Here is an 18,602-nt window from a genome sequence, read left to right as displayed (position 1 = left end):
GGTGGTAGCCTCACACGTTTCCAATTCGTCACCAAAAATGGGTTTAGGTTTGCATCCCGGTGGGGCAAAAACTGAATAGGGCATATTTAAGTTATCTCTAAAAGTTTTGCAGCGCGCACATCCCTACGGAACCCTACGAACGGCCGGACGCTGGAACGAAAAAAAAAAAATAGCGGACACTCGAGGCAAAAATGTGGCCATTTCATCTGTTCCTACAATAAAGCACTGCAAACTGGAATCGCACACCAGCAAGCACATACGAATTTTCACATTCAATATCGCGACTGCATGCAGATCGGCCTCCATGCAGCTAAGCTGCGGCACGTTTTGATAAAGCTAAACAGCACTGCCACCAATGAATGGGAAATGATCGGGGATATTTCATTGACCATTATGTTCCGAATGTAGCTTTCATCTTTTGGTGCGGCGGCCCTTATTTAGGTGGCGATCGTATCGCATGCCGGATGATCGGAGATACTGAAGAAATTGCTCTTCGGTGGGCACAGCAGCCTGCCTCGGACTTCGCACCCCGCCATCAGTCAGCCGTAGAAATTCTCCAGATACCAGGTGCTGCCCAGGACACGCCATCGTCAAGAGATTCCAACAAAACGTGCTCCGCAGCGGCACTCAGTCCGACCGGGTTGGGCGCACAGTACCCTTCCAGTGATCTTCCAGCGTTGTACGCGACGTGGCAGCACAGGAAAATGAAAAAGGCCGATCGGAAAGACAAAACAGGCCCGACCGGGGCCCGTGGAACCAACCGCCTGGTGCTTGGCGACGGCCCCCTTGGCGACCGCCAGCTGCTCCCGTAGCCTGGAGCACTCGTCGCGCAGCGGTGCCAACTGTTCCGCATCGGCCAGCAGCTGCTCGAGCCGCGACTGCTGCTCGCCGGCCGTGGCCTCCAGGGAGGCGATCCTGTCTGCATGGAGCAGGCAACTAAAAACACTTTTTCATTGGTCATACCTGTCACGCAAGCACACCAATCACAGCCAGATGGAGTGCGATGGAGGCGCTCACTGAGACGCTGCCTCGCTATGAGCGTTTAATGGCATTACTGGAACTGAAACTATTGCCGGGTCTGAAAATGATTTTATATTAAAAATCATCTTCTTTGCCCAAGTCTTCGCTTCTGGACATTGCTTGCGAGTATGATGGCATGAAACACAAATACACAAAATGAAACTTTCACGTGAAGCTTCCAAATCATCACCGTCAGCGTGACTACGCCCACTGCAGAGTAAAGGCCTCTCCCGTGTCTCTCCAATTAACCCTGTGCTTTGCCAGTTGCGGCCACCGTATCCCTGCAAACTTCTTAATCTCATCCGCCCACCTAACTTTCTGCCGCCCCCTGCTAGGCTTGCTTCTTCTTGGAATCCACTCCATTACCCTTTTAAGGACCAGCGGTTATCATGCCTTCGCATTGCGTGCCCTGCCCAAGCCCATTTCTTTTTCTTGATTGATTTCGACTAGGATGTCATTAATCCGCGTTTATTCCCTCACCCACTCCGCCCACTTCCAATCTCTTAGAAGCTTAAGAGATAACATAAGAAGCTTCAAAAAGAGACAATTATTTCCGCCATCTTACGTTATTCGTGCGGCTTTCTGTGGATCATTAGCTTCAAAGTGGCGGGTTCCGTAGCTTGCTCACCGTAACAAGCTCCACAAATCTTTCAGTGAAGTGAAGCGATTACATCAGATACAGGGTAAAGTATCTGATGTAATCGCCAGGAGGGATACAGGACCTGCTGGCTCAAGGAGAGACTCCGCTGTTGTTAAGTATCTGATGTAATCGCCAGGAGGGATACAGGACCTGCTAGCTCAAGGAGAGACTCCGCTTTTGCTCATCGGAAGAAAGCTCCGTGCATGTCACCTTATCGAAAGCGTTGTGCTCGGAGTTTTGCTTCCACGGCTTAGCTTTCCCGGAACGCCTGTTGCGAAAAAGGCCACTGTCAGCCGTCAGGTTAGCGTCGTCGGAGAGCGGAAAGCCGCTCGCTGCCCACTGCACCGCGCCTGCCCGCACACGACCCGTGGAAGGTTCGCCGCAAGTGTCGCGAGTGGCTCTTGAGAGCGTCAAATACCTTTACAGCGCAGATAAAACGTGTTTGCCTCAAATTGCCTTTTTTTTTTGCGCATTCTAGCCCAACTAGAACACGGGGCTCTACGAAATATAGAAAAGAAAACACCTTGCCACTATAACGGCGCGTCCGCTCGCAATGATAGCTTTACGCGGAAGGAGCTACAGCATGGCCTTGTGGCAACCGATAGCGACTGCAGCGAAACACGCTGCGCTAGAGTAAGCCTTTAGTGGCTACTGGAAGCTGCGAACGCGTTGTTGAAACTGTATACGATGGCGCTTGTTTCGCAGAACGTGGCCGTAAAAATTCGAAGCGCGGGCCTGAAGCGGATGTAGGGAGCACTGGCGCCACGACGGCGTCATTCCTGCGTTTATCGCCCCAGGCGCAGCGCCGCCTTCGCCGCAGCCGAGCAGGTTTCGGCGAGGCGCGTTCATGAGGGATCCGCGGGAGAACAAGAGCGTACCACGGATTGCTCGCGGCGCGCTCCTCTCTACACACCCCCGCACTCTGCTCGTTTTACACGTTCGTTCACGGCAACAATGGCGGGACTTGCATGCAGGAGCATCGCCGTCATCAGCAGTTGCACGAGTAGCAGCCAAGGTCGAGTAGATGCAGCTAAGCAAAAGGCAACGCGAACAGAACACTCCCACGGAGCTTGGCACGAAATTCTCTTTTCTGAATGTTACACTGTCTTCAAAGATACCAATTTTCGGACACCGTCGCGTACTAAAAAGCACCGCACGACCTCAAATGAACCCCAAGGACGACGAGAGTGCATCCTCGTCGTCATTTGTGTTCATTTGTCAGCGCTAAGATTCATCGAAAGATAAGCTCTCTCAGACATTGCATTCCACTCGCATTCAAGGTCCCTGAAGCACGGTACTTTATCTGGTTTTTGTTAGTGATTACTTCCGACAACCACAATATATATGAAATATTTGAAGAACTTTCAGACAATTAACTTGTTCTGCACAGTGCCTTTTACTATACTTTGAAATACAAAGCGTGACAGAAAGCAGACACTAGTCTTTGGGGAGGCAAATCATGCAGCTATTAACATTTCTTGCAATGACTAAAACTGACTTTTTTGAACTGCACATGGATGAATCATCCGACCAAATATGGACTCAGTTTAAGACTCTTGTCAGCCATTGTACAACGTGAACTGGTGGGCGAGTTGGTCTGACATATCTAGCGAAGCAGCGGAACGGCACAGGGTCAAAGGGAAAGGGGGCCAAAGGAGAAAGGGGGCGCTGTGTTCGTCCCTTTCTTCCCTTTGGCCCTGTGCCGTTGCGGTGCTTCACTAGATATGTCAGCCATTGCTTTGATCACTTTATTTCCAACTTAACAAAACTCCCTAAAAAGAGATGGTTTATGGTTTATGGTGGTTTAACGTCCCAAAGTGACTGAGGCTACGAAAGACGCTGTAGTGAAGGGCTCCGGAAATTTCGACCACCAGGGGTTCTTTAACGTACACTGACATCAGTTTCAGCTTCGGAATAAGTTTATTGAAATAAAGAAGAAAATATAAGGTGGACAAATTTATACAGAAGGATGTGCCGTAGTCAGTGGCTGCACTGGGACCTCCTACTAGACACAGTACACGGGCCTCTAGCATTTCGCCTCCATCGAAATGCGACCGCCGCGGCCAGGATCGAACCCGCGTTTTTCGGGTCAGCAGCCGAGCGCCATAACCATTGAGCCACCGCGGCGGCTCACTCATTAAAAACAGAATCCAAAGATTGTGCTGCCATTCACCTAAAACGTAAAAATTAAGCGAATAAGAAAATTGAACAATTGTCGTACAATTCTTGACCATCCTACTTGTCTGCAGTAACTGATTCAGTAATTAAAGAGTAAAATAAAGGCTGCTAAACAGCACTACAGCAGTACCAAGCACATTGAGCGGGTTAATTACAACCTCGCCGCACAAGTTCTGGAGGTATATAAGTTCCACACGCTCTAGGATCAAGACAAAATCGAATAAAGAAATACACGCAGACACCTATAACAGACACTTTAAGTCAGTATTTACACATGATAACGGCTCTAGTGACCTTACCGTGGCAAGCACATGTAAAAACATTGTTTGTTCAATAATATTCGAGGCGAGCTTGCTTACTATGCTGTTGAATATTGATCACAAGAAATGGGATGGACCAGATGGAGCCAGATGGGATGGAAGAGCCCTTATCTCTCACAAGTATATATGCTTCCCATTACTAACTGCAGCTAATGACTAGATAGCAGCCATTACTAACCTTCCCGTTACTAACTGCAGTTACTAACAGGGTAGTAACATATGTGGCAACTGGTTGCTACTGCTGAAAAGCTATTCGCAAAATCGTCAACAAATAATCAATATTGGTGGAAGATTCTCGCAAGCTAAAACTAATAACCAAGGTGTTCTTCAGGGCTCTATTTTAGGACCCTTACTATTCATAGCATATATTAATGACCTTCCAATTCTATTAGTCCAACTCACTGTGTCTTATATGCTGATGACACTACCGTGTCATTATCTAATACGTCCATAGATGATCCGTGTAAGGTATCGGTAGCGTTCGCGGGGGTCATCGGAACGCGGCTGGGGGCACTCAAAGCGGAGCGTCTCCTTTCTTGGAACGCGGCCGCTCGCGAACGCGCCGGGAAGTGCGGGTGTCCACCCGCCCCGCGGAACCGATTCGCGCACGTTCTGGCACGAATGTGTATTTGTGTTTGTTTTTGTTTATTTAGTGGTAGAGAGGGTGGTTTTACTTTGTTGAAGCCGGAGGGCTGGCCATGCCCTTGAAGAACCAATCATGTCGAGAGCACAACATGATTGGAAGCTACGAAATGTGGGCCGGGCCTTTAGGGCTTTAAAACCGGGCCCCGGAGCTGGAAGAGAGGGTCTGCGCTAAGGTGAGATGCTACGCATCTTCGGCAACGCCGAGTAGGGGCCTCCCCTAGTATTAGCCAGATCCACCTTTTTGTTGTTTGTCCTTTTGCCTTTTAATTTGTCTCGAGTGTCTAAACTTCTGTACGCTGTAAATATCTGTACATAAATCTTCAGTTATTGCCTTTTTTATCCCTGTGTCTTCAAGTCTTCAAGTTGGAACAAACCGTCTCTGGCGGTGCACCTCTGGTGCAAAGAAGAAGAAGAACCTGATCTTTACTGGCGCAGTCGACAGGATCCTGCGGCCATCGGAAGACGGCGCAGGAAGAAGATTGAAGACAGGGAGAAAGGCGACGGTCAGGCAACAGCAGCGTTCGAGAAAGGACCTGCGGAGAGACGGCGGCAACGACACAAGGACCACGGCAGGTGTCCAGCGACGCGGGACCGCGTCCGGTCAAGGAAACAGCGCGTCGATAACTTGACGGTCACCGGCGGCGGAGCAGCGGCGTGCGACAGCTCATCGCAGCGTCCGGGGAAAGTGGCGGTGTACTCCGACGCCAAGGAGCTGGCAATGCGGATCGACGCATCGAAACCGTGAGTTTCCTTGGTCGCATTCTTCACGTCCCTGTTCATGTGTTCGAGCCGGTAGAACAGTTGACAGGTACGGAAGGCGGTATGGAGGGTTTTCCATGCCGGCCCTCACTCGATGTGAGGTACCAGGTTGAGTTAGCGAAGGCGCGCTTAGCGGACCTTCAGGCTCAACTCGCGAAAGTGAATGGCGGAAAGGCGGTGCTTCGCGAGGAAGAACCTCAGGATGTAAAGTATGTCTTGAAGGTTATAGAAGCAAGACGCCAGCAGGTAGAGCTCGAGATCTCTAAGATCAAGGAGAGCAGAAGAGCCAGTGAATCAGCCAGGGAAAACTGCTCCGAGTCCCGAGAGATGAGGCCGCCTGTGCTGGAAGACAAAGACTTATCCTGCTCAAGCACAGGTGGAGGAAAGAGCAGCCAGGTCGCTGTAGGTAATCAGCCGATATGCGCGGACGCCTCTTTGTTGGGAAATGCCGCAGAGAGCGAAAACGAGATTTCTGAAGGAATCACAGCTTCGCCACTGCGGGCGGCTAGCAAAGAAAAAGAGCAGCCCAATTCTGATGGTCTAGGGCCAGTCGAGACCAAATTGTCCGAAACCAAGCAGGAGAGTGATCTAATTCCTGCAGGCTCTATGACTAAGATTGTTACCTCCGACACGGAGCTAGTAACCGGTGAAAATCTGGCGTTGCTGCAAACACACACTGTGTCGGCCATAGGGCATGAAGTGCCCCGTAGCGTTCCTGGTGACCACAGCTCTACATCCGAGGCAGAGAGCGGAGGTGGGCCCGCTGGGCCGACCGGGCAGAGCGCCGCGCATTTGTCGAACGCACCCGGTGTGTGTCCGGCCAGGTCATTTGAGGACCCGGAAATGAGTGGTGACTTGCCGCAAGGCAAGCTCGGGTCAAGTGACTGCGAGGGAGCTCATGGAGCCTCGGAGATAGACGATGCCACGAAGCCGGCAAATGCCTATCAAGTAGGGAACGGCAACGTCAGTGTTTGCCCGAGCAGGAACGGGGAAAATGGCTCTAAGCAAGGCGAAGTGCCAGGAGGCAGGTGCGCGGCTTTCATGTTGAAAGTCGGTACGTGGAACATTGCGTTCCGTGGTGCAGGTCACCAAATCAAGCGTAGCGGGACCGGCCGCATTGGTATGGTTAGACGGGGCAAGGGCTGTGTTCCTTACGCAGCACGCAGTTGGTACCGGCGCGCCAGAGAGAGCAGGCCCTCAGGTGCGTCGTGGGGTCAAAGATTTGGACTTATCGAGGATCAGGACGTTGTTTTCGATCCTGGAGGGCAGCAATTTTTGAATTCTTGCCCTGCTGTGGCACCAGCCTAATGAGCCGAGAGGCAGTTAGGCGTTAATTGTGTTGAGACGCGTAGTGGCTCGAACGCACACAAGGACGCTCGGTGCGACTAAGGAGGCTCACGTGGCCACTTACGGACGTCGTGCGAGTGCTACTGAACGCTCAAGTTGCGAGTGTCTGTGTGTGTGCGTGTGCTCGTTCGCGAGCAGGACGAGGGTGTCCACTTGGAGGTGGTGAACTGGGTGCAACGCACCAACTTGGACGCTGTGTTACGGCGCATGGCAGGCATGCCACTGTGTGTATTTAAGTGTGCATTTTGCGTAATGTTGTGTTGGTGCCCGTGTGCATTTTGTTGTTTTTGGTTTTGTTGGTGCAACTGGTCGCAACGCGACAGCTTGGACTTCGGTGAATGCGCTGGTTTTACAGGTGTGAAACGCGCATTTGAATGTGTACGTTTTGTTGGCTATGTCACCCGATGGGTAGTTTCGTGTCAGACACCGATCCCTTTTGTTTGTAATTCTAAAAGTGCCATTTGAGCCCTTTGTAGAATCTTGGGAAGGGCGTGTAAGGTATCGGTAGCGTTCGCGGGGGTCATCGGAACGCGGCTGGGGGCACTCAAAGCGGAGCGTCTCCTTTCTTGGAACGCGGCCGCTCGCGAACGCGCCGGGAAGTGCGGGTGTCCACCCGCCCCGCGGAACCGATTCGCGCACGTTCTGGCACGAATGTGTATTCGTGCATGGCCCCCTACATTTTCAGTTTGACCCCAATCTGCTGATCAATCACAACCCTACCAGATTTGCAGCAAGAAACAATTTCCTGCTCCCGAAAGTCCATACCGGTTATGGTAAATCGACGTCGTCTTTTCAAGCAATTTCATTTTGGAATACATTGCCACCCACTCTAAAAACCTCAATTTCCTTGTCTGAATTCAAAAATAAGCTCGAAGTATATATTCATTGGAATTCTGATGTGTTATTCTCTTTTTGTGTATATTACCTGCGTTATTGTGATTTTTGACTCTGTTTTTGTGGTGAAGTATTAATTTGATATTTTCTTTATTTTATACTTTCCGCTAATTCTGCTGTAATCATTTCTTGTATTATTGATTTATCGAGGGTCTCGGTGCAGTCTTTGACTTTGGGACCCTCGTCTGTACATGTATGACCTTTTGTATATTTTTTGGGACCAATAAAACCTAACTTTCTAATCCAAAAAAAAAAAATTCAGTAAGTACTACAACCTTAACCGCTGGTCGTTAAGGGTAACGGAGTGGATTCCAAGAGAAAGCAAACGTAGCAGGGGACGGCAGAAAGTTAAGTGGGCGGATGAGGTTAAGAAGTTTGCGGGGATACAGTGACAGCAACAGGGTTAATTGGAGAGGTACGGGAGAGGCCTTTGCCCTGCAGTGGGTGTAGTCAGGCTGATGATGATGACAACCTTAGAGACGCGGTCATAATAATGCGGAGCAGGCATCAGCGATTAAAGTTCGCTCACGTCGAACCTATAGAGGTAAGAGGTGCTTTGTACGTATGCTAGCAAGTGACGCACGTGCGCTCGCGTATACAAAAGCAAAGCACTTTCCGAAACATCCTTCTGGTTAACCTTCCTGCCTTTCCTCTACAACTTTTCTCTTCCATATCTTGTCTGCGAAGAGCGTGAGAAAAGCTGAAACGCCGAAGAGCACTGGGTACTATTTTGGCCGCACCTGTACATGTTGCAAATTACTGGAGCACATTATTTTAAAATTGATGAAAAATTTTGTTGGAGCCAATAGCATACCTCATAGAAACCAACACGGATTTCGTAGTGGCTTGCTGGCGGATGCACAGCTAGCAGAAAAAAATGGGTATTTTTGTTGCGTGTAACCAGCACTGCCATCGCCCGCCGCTATGGACGAAGGTGGCGCTGGTGAGATCTTAAAGTTAGGTAAAGTTAGGTTAAAGATAAATACCCACCAAAGTAGAAGACTGGGCAGCCGCAGCCGTAGCTCAGTTGGCATCGAACACAAAACTCGGAAGACGTGGTTTCGTATCCCACCGGTAGAATGTGGTTATTTTTTCTTCTGCTTTTTAATCGATTATCTTTCAGTCATAAGGTAGTTGCGCTAATAATTTACCATTGATCAACACAAGAAATAAAACATTAATAGATAAATTAACAAAAAATAAGCGAACATTCGCCTATGCTTTCCTTTGTTTCTGTGGCTTTTGGTTGTCTTTCTCGTTATGTATGTCATAACTAGCCCTTCATTTGCTACCTTTGAATATATGAAATGTGGCTGAATATCGGTACAAGGGTGTTCTCACCCTTTCTGACAAATTGTAGAGCACATATTCAATAATTTCTTCCTAACTTAATTAGAGCGGTAATTTTTCACAATGTTCAAAACACAACCAACAAAGCAATTAGTAAGTTGTTCTTCCTTAAACGAGTTCTGCGTCATTCCACATGTGATTTAAAACCTCCAGCTTATGTCACGTTTATTCGTCCAGTATTAAAGAATATTCCGGTGATATCGAGTATCACATAACAAATTAATCCTTGGTATTTCCACAGATACCGTGACTGCGCACTACAAGTCACACATAGCACAAGTACTTAACCCATACTTCATTTCGGTATTCAAATATGATGGTTGCACACCGCATTTTTCTTCCATTCGATGAATGGCCTCCAATCAGTGGCATCTGTATAGACCAGATTCTTTTACCTTCGCACGCACGCTGCAGGCGCGTTCCTACTCTCGACATCACTCGCCATCTGTCGGCGCGCTAGGCCCGAGGGACTGCGGGTCGCGCCGGCGCCGCGCATAGAACGCATGTTTACGTGTTCGCTTCTGTCTTTGTTGCGCTCGATCACCTAACGCATGAAGGTGTGTGCTGTGCGTCACTACTCACATTTTCCCTCTACCAGACAGTACTGCGGTTATCTTGCGCGCAGTTACTCGTTAGCGTGACATCTGAGGGTAGCCGTCCAGGTAGGATACGTACGGGAGACCGGTACTTCTAAGCACATTTTGGCGCTGGTGCGTCGTTTGATTGTCGCCTTTTACCTGCGCTATCATCTATGATAGTTTTATGCATCACAATGTAGATCTAGTGATTTGGCTCAGTGGAGTAGTGACTGGATAGGCGAGCTGCAGACTGAAGGTTGTCCCGACGAAGCGCGTGTTTTCGATCACCAGTACGTGTTCGGCATTCTTGCGCTGAGCTTGCTCTTGATCCCATTAAACATATTTCAAGCACAGGACTGTAAGCACGACCGCTACCAATTTCAGTTGCTCTTTCCGCACGCATGTCAGAGGGATCGGAGGGGTAAACGGTTTGCCGTAGTATCTTTCTGCTGTTGGTATCTACCTTAATCATAGGAAAATATGCGCGATTTCATTACATACTTTCACACTTGACCAAACGGCTACGCAACGCTCTCGCACGCGGCGAGAGCTCCTGAATAAAATAAACGTGACTTCGGACCTCAGAATTCGTGAAAGCTGGATTAGCTGCTCATATCTATTCGAGCTTTCATAAATTAAGCGAAAGTACGTTTTTATGCACCAGGTTGCATAAACGATGACAAAATTTGTTTTCTGTTGGCGCTGCGACTGAGTTGAGCTCACAGCAGTAATTTGTTGATAAACTGGCGCACCATGCAGGAGACAAGAAAGCCCTGTTTGTGGGGGGTGCTGGCCGGCAGGAAGGATTAAGAATGCATGGGAAGTGGAACTGCATGATAGCCGCACACCTAATGCTTGAAACTGAACAAAAAGTTTTTTTGTGGTGGAGCACCAAGACGGTAGCGATATAAGCATAAGCGTTCTAAGCGCCGACACAAGAGACCTGAATGTCAAGCTAAACGTCATTACAAGTCATCAATGTTCTCCCTTTGATAACGTAAATACTTCCTGCAACACAGCCACGCTGCGGAAGTATGCTCGACAATGCTTTTTTTAGCGCCCGAAGCGCGGCTGTATGCAAGAGCGGCCGCGGAGCTGCCGCAGCCCCGCAGTCCCTAAAGAAACGCCCACACCGCGGCGCGCCAGTCGGCGGAAAATGGCCCCGCCGGGGAGCGGCTCTGGATTCTGGTCTGTAGCTGAGGAAGGCGCGTTAGCCCTTCTGCTCAACTTAGACACCAGGAACTGGGCAGGCATCGACAAAATTCGCAAGACCCTTCTAGCGCGGCATGTTCAATGGTGCGTGAAGTACTTAACTTTAATATTTAAGATGTCACTGACACGCTCAAAGCTCACGAGCGATTGGAAATTCACTAAAATCACTCCAATTGCTAAAGACGAAAACCATACGCAACCTTGTTGCTACAGACCGATTTCTCTTTTGCGGACTTCCGTAAAATTGCTAGAACACATAACCTGCAAACCCAGAAACTTTCTCTAGAACCACGTTAGTGATAATCTCTAGCACGGGTTCGATCGCGATCTGTACACTATAACACAACTGATTGCAGCTGTTCACAACTTAGCGGTAGCTCTAGATAGGTACAACCAAATTGATGTTATTTTTCTTGATTTCCAGCAGGCGTTCGACGGTGTATCCCATCTCAAATTATTGAATTATTGCAGAAGTTCAAACCTATATTAAGCATATGTTTCATTGCGACGTCATAGTGTAGTTGTCGATGGTGTTCTTTCTGATCCTCTCCCGCTGGGATTCGGTATTGCGCAGGGCTCAGTCCAGGATCTTATTTTCTTTCTCGTCGTTACTGATCTCCACCGTAACGGCTACACGAAGAACTTCGTCCGGCGGCTTCACAACACAGCGGAATGACAGGAGAATACCCAGGACACCATAAGAGTCCGCATCGCCATCCCGTATGCCAAGGGCACAAGTTGAACGCTGGCCCATCTGTTCCGTAAGCAGGGAACACAAGTTTGTCACAAACCATCGTCAATCCTCGGGCGCTTGATGCCTCGGCCGAACGAACGCGCACCGAAGGAACGAGCACTCGGCATCGTTTACAAATACCCTTTGCTGACTGCTTCACCAGCTATATACATCGGTGAAAAATGCATTTTCCACAAAGGCTTCGCCAGCATAAGAATGATGTCCGGTATTTCGAACGAGAGCGCAGTGCCGTCGCCGAACATTCTGAGGAATTTAACCATCGCTTCGACTTTGAGCATTCCAGGTTGTTGGCACGAAGTTCAATCCATTCAAGCGACAGCTTATAGAATCGTGGTGCATTCAAAACACACCCGCAGTTGTAAACCGCTCTCAAGACTCCCTTCCATCAATATATGTACAAGGCCTTCGCGCGTCGCAAAGTCCGCCCACCGCCAACCAGTGTCTACCCATCGTCAGCGCCCCAACCCATGTGACTCACAGGTCGGCGCCATTGTTAACTATTGTGACTCACACGGAGGTAGCCCCAGAGGCAGTGTCTCTTGCTTCCACCCAGTGAGCCCTTAAGAAGGCGCAGAGTTGGTGCCGGAACCTCAGTTCTTCTATGAGACTTTGGTCGGAATGTCGCAGTTTTAGAGCGCAGCTCTTTGGAGCCCGTTCCTGCGTTTCACGGCGTCGCCGTTGTCCCTCGTAACCAGCTCCGGAGCCGGGGCAGCGCGCTGCTCCAGCTGCGCGCGCTCCTGGCGCCATTTCTCCCGCACGCCCAAGCTGAAACGCATAGCAGCCGCCGTTCTCCACTGCGTGTACCCCTCCCCCTCCTCCCGCCCTCTTCCTCTGTGGCCGTGACCGCACGATAGCGCGCGGTGTTCTCCGATTGCCGAAGCGCTGGCTCGGCGTCAGCGGATCACGGTGCGTGCATCCCAAGCCGAAACGCAGAGTCACGTTCACTTGACTCGCTAACTGTTAGTGGAGTGTTTCTTGAAGAAGGAATATGTGTGAAAAATACCAAGTTGTCAGTAATTGTACATACATGTCTTGCTCGAATTCTTTGCCTCATTCTATCGAAAAGCTGGAAAAGGTGATCAGCTGCGCTCAAATTTCACATTAGAAAGTAACGTAATCGTCGGCCATTTTTAGAGCGCAACTCTTATAGGCGCCCGTTTCTGCGTTTCGCGGCGTCGCCGTCGCCGTTTTCCGTTGTACCCTAAAGCCCCTCAATGAAGCAAAAGTAGCGAAAAGCTTTGAACTTTTCGATACACTCCCTCCCCTAGCGCTCCGCTGGATAATCGAGCCTCTCACTGGCTGAAGCGCCGTGGTCACGTGTTAGCGCGCGCTTTTTGGCGCCTCAGCCGCCGCCGGCGCCATTGTCCGGTGTAGATGTCGCACTTCGTTTCCTTTTGGTGCAACACATTTTTGGCGGGTCCGTTTCCCCAGCTTTGATGGTGTCTACGCGCTGCGGCGACGCCGAGCTTTTGTTGCGCTTGCGGGTGCAACAACCGAGGAGGCAGTGGGAAAGGTTTTTTGTCATTCCGGCCGCAAAAAAAATGGCAGAGACTTAGCTTGGTTAAGCCTAGTGGATTGCGAAAGCAAGCACCCAGATCAAGAGATGTTGAACGCATTCGTCTGGCTGCATAATATGCACGCCGTTTAGCTAAACGTTGTTCCCGCTCTTCATCCGTTTCCTCCGCACGCCGCCGCTTCTTAGCTGCAGCACATCGTTGCAGCTTCACCTTACACACATCATACGACATATCGTGGAGGATTCGCTGGGACGATCGCGACGAGCCGAGTTGGGGGGCCGCTTTTCACCAGCTAGCATGACGTCACGTAGAGCGAGCGCCTCCCCCACGGCAGCGGCGCGTGGAGGATTCGCTGGGACGATCGCGACGAGCCGAGTTGGGGGGCCGCTTTTCACCAGCTAGCATGACGTCACGTAGAGCGAGCGCCTCCCCCACGGCAGCAGCGCGTGGAGGATTCGCTGGGACCATGGAGGAAGGAAAACTAAGGAGAGGCCCTTCGTATTCCCAATGCATTGGCGAGAATGTGGCGGAAGTGACGTCAAAATTTAGGCTTAAAAAGTCGGGCCACTAGCAACGTTGTCGTTGTTGCTAAGAAAACTCGGGCCACTAGTAACGGCGTACGGCGTCGTTAGCGTCGTTGTTGCTAGGGGCCCGAGTGTTTCTCGGTGGCGGTGGACGGGCTTTCGGCACGGTGTGTTCGGCCTTGCGTGTTAAAAGTCCACATGCCTGGCGTCGCGACGTTACGCACGCATCTAAGATTGCTTTTAAATGCAGCAAATAACCGCTCATTTGATATTTTGTTCGTCAAACTTGGTGTCGTTACGCGGAGCGATCGATGCATTGAAATGAATCTCGCGAAAAGGTGGCACTCCGGAACCGCGCTTCGACACGCGAAGAAGCGTTGATTGTTTTGATCAGCGAACTTTCGCACCTCACCAAACAGCACAGAAACATGAAGCCGCTCTCGGCGATGCTGAGCTGCGTTTCGAAGGCCACACGGCGGGTGTACGGTAGCCCGAGGAGTATGGTGAGCGTCGGAAAAGGTTCACCGCACCTATGCACCGGCCTGTGTCTAGGTGCGTGTTTGCGGGGATGGAGGTGTAGGAGTGTAGCGGCGAGCTGCGCGATTTTTTTATACCTTTCTTTTACGAAGCGCTTGCGAGTCGCGCGCGATCCCCACCCCATAGCTCGGTGGAGAAAGAAGATAGTGAGGAGAGCCGAGCCAACTTCCGGTTGCGGGGCGGCTTCACAAAAAGTGACGTCAGGGCCTCTCCTTAGTTCTTTCCTTCCTCCATGGCTGGGACGATCGCGACGAGCCGAGTTGGGGGGCCGCTTTTCACCAGCTAGCATGACGTCACGTAGAGCGAGCGCCTCCCCCACGGCAGCGGCGCGTGGAGGATTCGCTGGGACGATCGCGACGAGCCGAGTTGGGGGGGCCGCTTTTCCACAGCTGGCATGACGTCACGTACAACGAGCGCCCCTCGCGGGAGCGGCGCGCAGCTGCGGCATGGAGGATTCGCTGGGACGATCGCGACGAGCCGAGTTGGGGCCCCGCTTTTCCACAGCTGGTGTGACGTCACACATAGGTCACGCTAAAGGTCAATGGTGGATTCTCCGGGACGACGGCCAAGAGCGGAAACCTCAAGCAGTATTGCTTTCGCAATAGAAGCAATGCGGCTCGCCGACAGGATTGGCTGCATAGGATCGGTCGGGAAAGCATTGATAATGAGCTGGAACCCCGTCCTTACGATGCGAGTGCCGCTCTTCAGTCGTCAGTCCCATATTTTTTCGGAGGATTTGGTGTGAAGTGCGAGCGACAGCAGTCTTTCTTCGCAGTTAATGCCATTTGGCATGGTTGTAGATGGATTCGTTCGCTCGCGGGCTACGAAAGCCTTGCTTTTCGTACTGTTAGCCCCGCCGTTCACGCTGCTGGCTCTGCTAGGCTCTGCAGGCGTCGCTTTGATGTAGCGCGCGTTACGTGGCGTATTTGTGGTTGTAATCGAACTCTTTCGCGGGCTCGACTCAAAACTTGCGCTTCTTTTTGTTTGAACTCTGCGGTTTACGCTGATCGCATCACTGGACGTATTTGTTTTGTTGTAAATTGGACTCCTTCGCTCACGAACTCGATACCAAAGGGGCGGTTGTCGCTGTTGAAGCCCCCGCTGTTCATGCTGCTTGTAGTGCAAGACTAGCATTCATGCTGTGCGCACTGCTGACCATATTTGTTCTGGCTGGGTTCATACAAAAATCAGTCCTTACTGTGCCTAGGCATAGTAACCGAACTATCGCTTGAATACTCGATATCTGCGTGGATAATACTTGAGAATGCATGCGAGGACCTCCGTCAAACATAATTGTAGACATTTTTTTCTGTTTTCAATTTTCGCGTGAAGCAGCTTCCTAAACGAACAACGTTTTGCTTCGAACAGGACTGAGTGAATTCGAGTTTTTGTTTTTCAGCTCGAATTTTTTTCCCGCTGCTTCGACCGAAAGCGATTAATGAACTGCGGCAGCCCAGACTGCTGCAGATTATGCATGACAATTACACAATTGAAGACAATGTCCTCTTATAAGCCATTATTGCGTATGCTGACGCAAGATGACAATCACTTGAAGAAACAACATTCTACAGAGTCGTGCAGCGCTGTAGCTGCGTGCGATGCAGCGGTTGAAAGCCTTTTTTGATTGCTGTTACTCAACCGAAACAACCCTACATCAAAATTCTTCTGGTCACAACCGCGTTACAGTGCGCAAGTAGGGCATCGTATTCCCCTATTTACAAACTAACAGTGAGGGACTACCGTCAGTCGGTTCCTTATAACGTTAGCCTGCGAGGTGTCCTAGATATATAGTAACTCCGAAATAATCGCTAAGCTTTCCTGCTATAAAAAAAATTTAAACTGAGATGAGTAGGCGCCTACGCAGAGCCGATTGCGCGAGCAAACGCGCTTTTGAAAGAAGAATATATTATGTCAGCTTCACACCGCCATCCATTCATATAAAGCCCAGCGCGCACGTATAGTCGTATGCCGTACCACTTCCTACTGGCGGAGTTAATTTTTGATTATGATTGGGCAAAAGACGCCGGTCGAAAAACATTCCGAGGATGTTCACTGCTGTGTCGCGAGCTCGCTCGCGCATGCTTTTCCAACCGTTTCCACCGCAATCAAAGTGATCGCAGTACAAGAAGTTCCGATAAAGCGGTGCAACATAGGTCCGGGCAGTTGTTTGAGTATACCTATAATTTTTGTAATCTCCTATACCATGATCGCACTGCGGCTTAATCGAAGGCAGAAAATGAAAACAATTGATTTGAGCGTGTGCTCCACTGAGCGCCAAAACGCGAGCGTTGAGAAGCAACACTCTGAGGATATTGTCGGCCGCGCACGCCACCCTCACCGCTTGCGCCGAATCAAATCGATAGCAGTACAGAAAGCTTCGATAAATGAATCCAACGCTGCTGGGGGCAGTTATTCGAGGAACTCATTTTTTAACCTATCATGTCATGATCTCATTTTGAGCGAAGCCAAGGCAGAAAACGCACGCGCAGTGCACTGCGCGCCACAGGGCGAGCGTTGGGAGCGACTGCTAGCTTCACCCGGCCTAGGTGCCTCCACCGTCGGTGGCCGGTAGGAGTCGAGAGAAGGAGCGCCGGCATAGGAGGAGGAGGGACGAGATGCCGTTACTTTTAGTTCATTGAGGGGTTTTATTGTAATCAGCAGAGGACACGCTTTAAGCAGCGAAAGCAATGGAGCGGGAGCTTGGAAAGGAGAAAGTAAAAGCGCAACCTGCTCCCCTCCTTTGCAACCGGCGCGCCAGTGGGGGGCGCAGCTGTGCATAGCAGCCGTGGCGTTACACAGTAGGGGTAGAACGAGCGCGCGCGCGACGGCGGTGGCAGCTACACCGCCGCTCCTTCGCCAGACGTCTCGTTGCAGTCGAGTGAATGAGACGCATAGATCCGAAGCGGCCCAGTGATTCCGCGCCAAGCGGTTCGGGGAAGCGGCAGTGGGTTGACCACAAGGCTTTCGCCAAGCACACTTCAGAATTTCCAAAGTGTATTCGCTATTTTTTTGAGGAAAGAAAATGCGTAGTATCTGTCTGCCACCGCTGCGAAACCAATAGGGTAAAATTTGTGGGAGGGATATTATGGGAGGGAAATTTGGGGTAGCGTGTGTCCACAGATGACTCAAGCCTACGTGTTCTGGCTAGGCAAAGTGAGCTTAGCTCTTAATTGTTGTCCTCAAAATAACCCCGCCACCCCGCAGGGAGGGGAGGCGGTGAGGGCAGCACACTTTGCTGTACGGCGTCTTCGCGCAGAGGGAACAGAACTGGTTTTAACAGAGTAAAAAGAGTAAGTTTTCTGCAAGAGACTAACGGCCTCAACGTGGGTGTTAGCGGAGTGTATTGTTAGTCCATGCGTCTTCACATAGCATAAATCGAGAAGATGCACCCGTTTTACCCCCTTTTTTTAGACTGTGACGTTCAGCTGTGGCAAAGTGCAAACATTATATGAAATGTTGAAAATAAAAAATAACCAAACAAGAGCTCTGTTTTGCTGATAGGCCCCTTGTGTAGTTATTACGTGAAGAACACTTTCAATGGAATTTTTGCACGGGAAACGCTAAGTAAACGTGGCGAGCTGTAATTTAGTTCAGATTTCTGTTCAGCTGAGTTGCAGAGTACAAAAAGTATCGATGTACCTAATATGTTTGACCTCAAGCTCCAATTTGTTCGCTCGTAGCTTTGCGCCTGTTGCCTGATAAGACAGCCTCCTCGATTTACGCTTACGCTCATGCGGTCTCCGTACAAATAGCATATATTTCATTTAATTCGTGCCTAGCCGGGACACTGGTATTTTGATTCTCTCGCCTTACGTGGATCGCAGAGCGCACGGAGATGTCACTCGCACGGTAAACACCCGCTTGATTTTATGAGCTATTCACTGTCAGAATAGCTCATGCGCACGCTAACTGGAATAGCGTTCCCACTCAACAATATCCCCTTTTAGCACGCAGCGTTCCCCTATCCCGCTAGTCATCACATCCTCCAACACAACCCTCAAAATTATTATCAGCGACTCCAAAACCGCAATCAATAATTTCTCTAAGGGCCGGACATCTTCCATCACGAGCTGACTGGGTCGCCGAAGCGCATAAGCCATCCGGCTTCGCCCCTTAATGAAGTTTCTGTCTGTGTGTTCACCTTTTCTACACTAAGAAAGTGCGTGCGAAGACGATTACTCGATCTTTCGGCGAGCATGAGTAATTGAAGAAGCGGGAATGGTCAAGCTATGGCGACTGATGCTCCGAGTCACCATTACGCCATCATGGATACAAGGCTCGCTGTACGCAAACAGGCCAAGCGTGAAAGTTCTCCTTACGCTTAAAA

General features: G+C 50.2%; 1 protein-coding gene across 5 annotated transcripts in view; it reads right to left on the bottom strand.

Annotated features, from left to right (window-relative positions):
- Positions 1-18,602, bottom strand: part of LOC149349408 (protein FAM184A-like) — a 152,474-nt gene that overhangs the window by 58,399 nt on the left and 75,473 nt on the right. For 4 of the 5 annotated variants that reach the window (XM_089578311.1, XM_089578315.1, XM_089578314.1 and 1 more), the window contains one exon: positions 762-915. The exons of the other annotated variant lie outside the window; for it this stretch is intronic. In XM_089578311.1, the coding sequence (XP_089434437.1) occupies positions 762-915 (154 nt within the window). The remainder of the gene's footprint in view (positions 1-761; positions 916-18,602) is intronic. 5 annotated transcript variants of the gene reach the window in all.

This window comes from Amblyomma mixtum, chromosome 3 (genome assembly GCF_055824585.1).
Source record: "Amblyomma mixtum isolate Tamu chromosome 3, ASM5582458v1, whole genome shotgun sequence".
In the NCBI taxonomy this organism is placed as follows: Eukaryota; Metazoa; Arthropoda; class Arachnida; order Ixodida; family Ixodidae; genus Amblyomma; species Amblyomma mixtum.
This window is presented reverse-complemented; position numbering and strand designations above follow the sequence as displayed.